The sequence below is a fragment of the Mastomys coucha genome, unplaced genomic scaffold (genome assembly GCF_008632895.1).
Source record: "Mastomys coucha isolate ucsf_1 unplaced genomic scaffold, UCSF_Mcou_1 pScaffold23, whole genome shotgun sequence".
Lineage (NCBI taxonomy): Eukaryota > Metazoa > Chordata > Mammalia > Rodentia > Muridae > Mastomys > Mastomys coucha.
This window is the reverse complement of record NW_022196906.1, coordinates 78,056,225-78,063,962: the sequence shown is the minus strand read 5'-3', so window position 1 is coordinate 78,063,962 and position 7,738 is coordinate 78,056,225. Positions and strand designations below refer to the sequence as shown.

Genomic DNA, 7,738 nt, shown 5'->3' with positions numbered 1-7,738 from the left:
ATAAAAAAAAATCAAAAAAAAAAAAAACTGGATTTGAAAGATGGGGTAGTTAATTCAAAGACAAGCAAGTGGGCTTTTTATCATGTATTTCTATTAGAAAGGAGGGTAAAGGATGGTTTGGGGGTCAAGAAGCTGATAGAGAATTTGATAACTTGAAAAGAAAGGCCAGACACATGAATGGGATAGGGTATGGCTGCAGGAGAGTGGGGGCGCGTTCCCAAACCTATTTAGAACTGTAATGGACCTATGTGTTCTGTGTGTGCTTAGATAGTTGTTTTTCATTTTTAAATATTTTATTTTCTGATGATTTTATACATGTATATAAGATATTCTGATCATATGCACCCTCCATTTCCCTCACTTGATCCCCTTGCACTTCTTGCTGAATGCTTTTTTCCTTCCAACAGGTTCTCCTTTCGAGCGCGCATGTGTCTGTGTGTCTGTCTGTGTGTCTGTCTGTGTGTCTGTCTGTCTGTCTTCCTGTTCCACTGGACTTAATGGGAGTTTCTTGAATGAGCAGGTGGAGATTTTTTACTGAAGCACGGGCCTCTAGCCAGTAGCTGTGCCACTGAAGAGAATGACTTCCTCTCCCCAATGGTCTGCTGAGTTTTTATAAACTGACTTTTGGCAAGTGAATAATTTCTTGATCTCATTCTTAAAATCTGCATTTCAAAATATAACATTTAACATTTCTGCATATGTAATGATCGGTAAATCAGGCCAATTTTCATTTTAAGCAGTAAAACCTCTTGGTAAATATAGACTTCATATTCTGTCATTCTGTTTTAATCTGAGAAAAGTATAACTTTTTATAAATGAAATATTTAAAACAAAACAAAACAAAACCCTAACTGTGCTGCAGAGATTACTCAGTGGGCAAAGTGCTTGTTCATTGGGCACATATGAGGACCCAAATTTGCATGCCCAGCACTTGTGTTTAAAGACAAAATCAAAAAAGCCAGGCAACCTGACTATACCTGTAAGCCTAGAGCCTGGGAGTCAGGAGAAAACAGGACATCCCTGGCCATCCCTGGCCAGGCTCACAACCAAGAGACCCTCCCTCAAATTATAAGGTGGGGTGTGATAAAGGCAGACACCCAAGGATGACCTAGGGCCTCCACATTCATGTGTGTGAACTCCTGTACACACACACACACATACACCCCAAACACACGAAGAAGTCCCATTTTCTTAGGAGCTCCCACTGAACGTTTGAGTCTTTTTTACACATCTCTCCTTGTTTGTGTTTTTTAAGATTTATGTATTTTATTTACATGAGTACTCTATCTGCATGTGTACACCTGCATGCCAGAAGAGGGACATCAGATCCTAGTATAGATGGTTGCAAACTACCATGTGGTTGCTGGGAACTGAACTCAAGATCTCTGGAAGAACAGACCTATGAGCCATCTTTCCAGCCCCATGTTTCATTTTTTAAAAAATTGAAAAACAAAACAAGAATGATGTAGTCTTACATTGTGCCTGGAGTGCAGAAACCACCCTGAACTTCGTATGACAAATACTTGTCAAGATACAGCTTAGCCAGATGGTTTGAAATGCTGACTCTAAGTATCTAAACACAAATGGATTAAAAAGTCCCTAATTTCACAAAGGAATCCATGCTCTTGGTTATACTCATTTGAACAAATTTAAGTGTTTTTGGTAGAATGGTCAAAATTGGGAAACATTATAATGTACAGAAAATCAGGAGTTTCCCTTTCCCTGGTAATCAATCTCCACTCCAAGCAGCAAACCTCACATGCAGACTACGTAACCATGTAAGCTGCTGTCTAGCTGCTAACTTTAAAGTGTAAGAAACCTGCCCAGAATCTTCCCAGTTAAAGAGAACAAGTCTACTATCAGCCTATATAGCTCAACCCTCAGACTGGATATGGCTCTAGACTGAATTAGATGCACCTCAAAGATACTGAAGTACCAACTTCCCGGACTTGTAAAGGGGACTTTATTTGGAAGCAGGATCTTTGCAGACGCAGTCCTTAAGATGAGGTCATTAGAGTAGGCCCTACTGCAACACGCCTAACTCAAAAAAAAAAAAAAAAAAAAAAAAAAAAAAAGAAAGAAAGAAAAGGAAAGAAAAAAATAGGCATTTGAACACCAAGACGTAGGCATGCACACAGGGAGAATGCCACATGAACACAGAAATACATAAAAAGGCTATCCGGGTGATAAGTCTACAAGTCAAGACATGCCAACAGCTGCCAGGAGACCCGAGGAGCAAACTCCTCCTTACAGTTCTCAGAAGATCCATACTTGGATCTCCAAACTCCAGCAGCAAGAAGAATGAAACCTCTTTCTTATAAAATCAGTCCCCGCAGCCCTAGGAAACAAATGCAGTCTCTCCTTACCTCCATGCCCTTGGGCCCTCAAGTTATGGCTGCCTCTTTCGATCACTCCTTGCACAACCTCATCCTAAAGCCTGCTCCTCACTCCTCCTCCATGCCCTGCAGCACTGTTTCCGGCCAGGGAGCCACTGACCCATAGGGCAGCTCTTTGTGCAGATTAAGCTGCAAACTGCAGGATGTCTCTGTCTCTGTCTCTGTGTCTCTCCCTGTCTCTCTCTCTGTCTCTCTCTGTCTCTCTGTCTCTCTCTCTCTTCCTGCCCCACCCCCATACAATGTACGTGAGGACAGACCTCAGGGAGAATTTCTGCTCTAGGAGCTTAGGAGCCAGCTGTCAACCAGGGTTTGACTCCAGGTCAGGACAGCAACTGAACATGATCTGGTTTAAGTCAGTTCTCTTCAGCCTCTTCAGCTGTGACACGGCAATAACTATCTTACCATAGGACAGTGAAGATCCAAAAAGGAAAAGGTCCTGGAGAGCCCAGGCATCTGCTTGCTAGTTCCTATGAGTCAGGCACATTAGCCTAGAGTCCTGTTACTGTGCCTGATCTCGTCCTGACTTCTTTAGTAGAACTCCTTTTCTGAGGCTTTCTCACTGAAGAGCTTCACTGAACACACGCTACTGGGAAGCAAGAGCTTGAACTGCTAATTGCACGCTTAAGATAACAATCAGCTGTGCACGGCAACGAGGGCACGGTACACAGCTGCAAAGAGCTAGGCAACTCCGAGCGGTGTCTGTCTGTCCTCCCCCTTCACACCCACCTCAGCTGAATACAAGGCCACAGCAAGCTCTCCACTTCCAAGCTTCCTTTCCAATGTCCTCTCCTCTCTGGTTCCCAAACGGTGACTCTCCAACATTCAGAGACATATAGTAGACTGCCATCTAGCCCATCTCCCTCTGACTCATGAAAGCAGCCCTCAAGCCACCACTGGTCCTCCTTGACAGCGCGGCTTGCATGCCAAGTCTCTGAGCTTGATGAAGACGGCAGTGATTTGGGCAGGGTCTATTCGCCTGAACATCCTGGTATATAGCACCCAACATCACCTGACTTGGTACTAGGGTTAGGGCAGTGGGTAAGAGTGCTTGCTGCACAAGCGTGAGGACTTGGGTTTGAATTTCAGCACCTACCTAAAAGCCAGGGAAGGAAGCCTTGTACACACCTGAAACCCCAGGGCTGTGGACGGTAGAGACAGGAGGGTTGCCGGCTCCCGGTAAAAGAGAACAATCCGATAAATCTGATATCCTCCTCTGGCCTGTACAGGGTAGCACGTAATGCAGCATACACGTACACACCACACACACACACACACACACACACACACACACACACACACACACACAGAGTGTGAGAGAGAGAGAGCCCGATACTGAGGTTTCAATGTTTAAAATAAGCACATGCATCAATCAATCAATCAATCAGTGCAGGAATCCGGCTTCCACTTGCATCTCACTGTGCACTGACTTCATACATGACATTAGGGCAAATCACTTCACCTCTATGCCCAAGTTTCCTTCTGTATAAAACTGTGCGGTTGAATTTCACTTCTGTAGATGTGGGTTTCCTGCCAACTCTCAACTGAGCCACAGAACTTTAATAAATGATAAAAAGATGCCCATGCAGAAAAGCATGCATCCGGCTTCAAGGAAGGCTTCATTTGTCTTTGATAAATGTTAGTCCAAAGCTAGAAGGAAAGGAGCCTTCTAAGACTCTCATACCTGAAGTCACTCCTTGAAGGGCAAGTACCCTGCTACCAGAAGGACAAAAGGCCCTGCAGATAGGCTGCAGATACTAAAAACATCTCCAAGCTGCTGAGCATCGTGGAGTCTGAATTTAGAGGCTTCCTTTGGGTCTTTGAAGAGTCCACCTAGTCATCAGAGGACGACCGAGGGAGGAGGTGTGGGGGGGGGTGGGGGATCCTGCTGCTCACCCCTCCTCCCCATGCGCCTGCACATCCAGCCTAAGAAAATGGGCGCAGGAGCCCTCTCCCACACTCCTCTCCCTGCAGGCTGCCTCCACATGCATATTTAATGATCCTAGCATATTCTCTCCGAATCTCGCATCCAGCAACGCATCCCTCCGCTGCCTGTGGCATCTCTGCCTTGTAAGAATGTTTCTATGAGGGGCATGTCCTTGAGCTTCCAGTTATGATCGAAGTTGCACCCTTTCTAGCTGAGGTTCTCACCTGGTCTGTGGACTCCTCAATAACAGAGACCACACCCTACAATCTCCTAGGGTTGCTTCCCTGCCTAGATCAAGGACAGAGCTGGGCAGGGTAGGGGCAGACCAAAACGAATTCTCTTTAGTACAAAAGTGAAAATAACCTTTTAAATTTAAAGTCACATTAATATATTTCCTGGACAAAGTTACCAAGACCTCCCTTGTCAGGTACACATACATAATAAATTATATTAAATGACCTTTCTGCGGCTCGGTTTTTTTTTTTAAGAGGTGAATAAAATGTTCTCACTATAACAGTAACATGTCCATTGTATAATGTGACATAATTTTTATTTCCCAGTACAAGCAGGCTTCCCCCTGCAGCTGGAGAGGATGCAGAGGCACCCACCCTTTCACGTCAGTCATTCCTACTGCGGAAGCTCTACAACCCAAGGGAACCAGGAGAGGGGAGGATTTTCTCTAAACACTCTGCGTAAATGCCCTGCGGCCTGGCTTTACTTAGCTAGGTCTAATTCCCGTCACATTCTTTCCTTACAGTTTAATACACTTTAGCTAAAACCAAACTGAGGTGGGCATTAACATTGTTTGGTCTTCTATATACCTGCTGATCACAGATGGGTACAGGATTAAAAAAAAAAAAAAAAGAGTGCCACCAGTCAACCCAACACCAGCAAAAGAAAATCACAGCATTCCCACAAAACCTTAATATAGTTTAATTTTGTAAGTGCCATTAGCCTCCCCAACCAAGAGTTCACCTACACATCTTCACTAAGGCTAAGAAGTCAATGTTCTGGCAGATAAGCATAAACTTTATGTAACCTCAAATATCAATATTGCTGTACAGAAAAACTGTACATGAAGTAGGAGATTATATTACAAAATGGGGGGACTCGATGGGTGTTTCTAAGACCTGAAAAGAGTACGTTTTCAAACAGGAGACCAAAGTGAATAATTAGTGTTTACAGGCGGTGTCTACGTGGTAACTGAGGGCAACCTCCCAATCAAATGAAACCACATCAGACCATGGGGATCTGAGACTCAGTTAAAAAAGACCAAAGTGGAAAAACTGCACTTTGAAGTTAACCAATCTACAGTTCAAATGGAGTAAGCTGGTATGAGCACTCACCCACATTTACTCAACTGATGAAACGATAGCATTTTAAGAGGACAGCACAATTTTGAGTGCCTCAAAAGCCTTCCTGGTACAGAAGAAAGAGAAGGGCAGCGCTTGGGCACTGCTGGTCCCCCACACTAGGCACCACACAAGAACTTGTTTTCTCACCTTAGGCCCATGTACAAAACATTAAACCCAAGACTCAAGTCACACAGTGGGCAGGCACTATATACACATATGTTTACAGAATTGATGAAATCAGGTTACAGGATGCAGGTCTGGATACAGGATGGAGAAGACAGGTAATTTACCTGTGACTTTCCCAAGGCAACCCGAGATCAACACTGGAGCTTGTCAATTCTGAAATCTGTAAGTTGCTTTTGAAATAATTACCCGAAGTAGGTAAGTTCATGGTAAGACCAGACGCTCTATAGTAAGAAATCCATTTAAATAAATCTATCTAGGAGACAGTGCATTTCATGGGGCTCAGCATTAACAGAGAAAAAAATCTTTAAAAGGCACCTATGACTAAGCAATAGCAAAAAGTGAGGAATTTGAGAACCACAACATGCCTGAACAAACAGGTAAGCCAGAATTTCCCCAACTATTGTGTCCTTGTAGCAAAAAAGATTGGGTTAAGAGTTTCTGTAGTTTATGGGGATTTTCTAAGTAGTATTTTATTCCGCCCTCTACCCCACCCATTTAAATTCTAAGACAATCTGCCTACTGGGCAGGCAACCTGCCAGACTAAACTTTACAACAATTGTTCTTGTACTTTCTCTTACATCTGATTAAGTACCTGGCAAAGCCGACTTTTGGAGATGTAGTTTAGCTCCTAACTAAGGAAATCAAGTCTTAGTAAGCACATAAAACATGACTGACACACTACATGTGCATTACGTGTGTCTTAATGGACTTTCCAGCATACATGGGCATTATTTCTTAAAGTGTGACATCTCTAGTTATTTAACTTTTTTTAAAGAACAATATTCCTAAAAGAAGTCAACACTCGACAAACAGAATAGCTAAAAATAGAAAACACAATTTATTCTTAAAATGAAATGTACCACAGCACCGAAGAAACAAGGGAAAGTACAAACGTAAAAGTATTTGTAACACCCTAGGCTAAAAAGCGACCAAAAAAAAAAAAAATTAACAAATCCGACAGAACAGGACAAGTGTGGTTTACTGTTCTCCTTGCTCAGGTGTAAAACTAAAAAGGACTTGCTGGGGACGAGAGGATGAAAAGCAATTTTTAAAAATGTGTTTCCTCCAGACGCCAGGTCAGCAAATCAAAGTAGTCTAAACTCCCATAGAAAACATAAGCCGACGGGGTGTCCCAAGTCCGGAACCTCTAAACTTAGCAAAGGGCCCCTGGAGCCGATAGCTGCGGCAGGGGACTGGCTCTCTTGGTTCCCCACGCCAGCTGCCAGTGCCAGGAGTGAGACCCCTGCGCGTCCACCGGGTCCGAGCCCGGCGGTCACCTGCCGGCGCGTCTCCTACGGGCGCACGCGCCGCGCGTCTCCCGCGATCCCGCCCGCTCGGCTCACCGCCACGAAGCCCGAGCATGAGGCGACGAACACGCGGACCACCATCCTCTCGCTGCGTCACTGATCGCCGCTGACAGGATCCCAGAAGCTGAACGCGACTGAGGCTGCTGCCGACTCCCGGACGAACGTCGGAAAAGACCGCAGCGACGCGTCTGACTCCCGCCGCTTCGCGGATGAAAGCCCAGCGCCTCCGCCGCGGGCTGAGCAGGAGGTGGGTGGGGCCAGGCGGCCGCGGGGGCTGACGGGAATTGTAGTTTCCGTGGTGCCCAGAGTGACCAGGCACTGCGCTTCTTCATCCCGTGCCTGCTTCTGGTGAATTAATCGTACACGCAGGTGGCTTAGGAAGGATCCGGAAGCGGGAGAAGCTATGTGGTGGGAAGCCAGTTTACGAGGAAACGGCAAACTAAACAAAGGGCTGGGTGGTGCATAGTCCAAGCTTGAGTTTTGTTTGCGATGGAGATGGGTGGAGGAGCATCCTCCATCAGAAACAGCCACGGAGCTGCGGAGACCCACTGTTTTAGAGACAGGCACAGG

General features: G+C 45.2%; 1 protein-coding gene across 1 annotated transcript in view; it reads right to left on the bottom strand.

Annotated features, from left to right (window-relative positions):
* The window catches only part of Sh3bgrl2 (SH3 domain binding glutamate rich protein like 2), a 53,922-nt gene extending 46,493 nt beyond the window's left edge, over positions 1-7,429 (bottom strand). Inside the window, exon 1 of the mRNA XM_031344480.1 lies at positions 7,205-7,429. Coding sequence (XP_031200340.1) covers positions 7,205-7,249 — 45 coding nt within the window. The 5' untranslated portion in view covers positions 7,250-7,429. The remainder of the gene's footprint in view (positions 1-7,204) is intronic.
* Between the last annotated feature and the right edge of the window lie 309 nt (positions 7,430-7,738).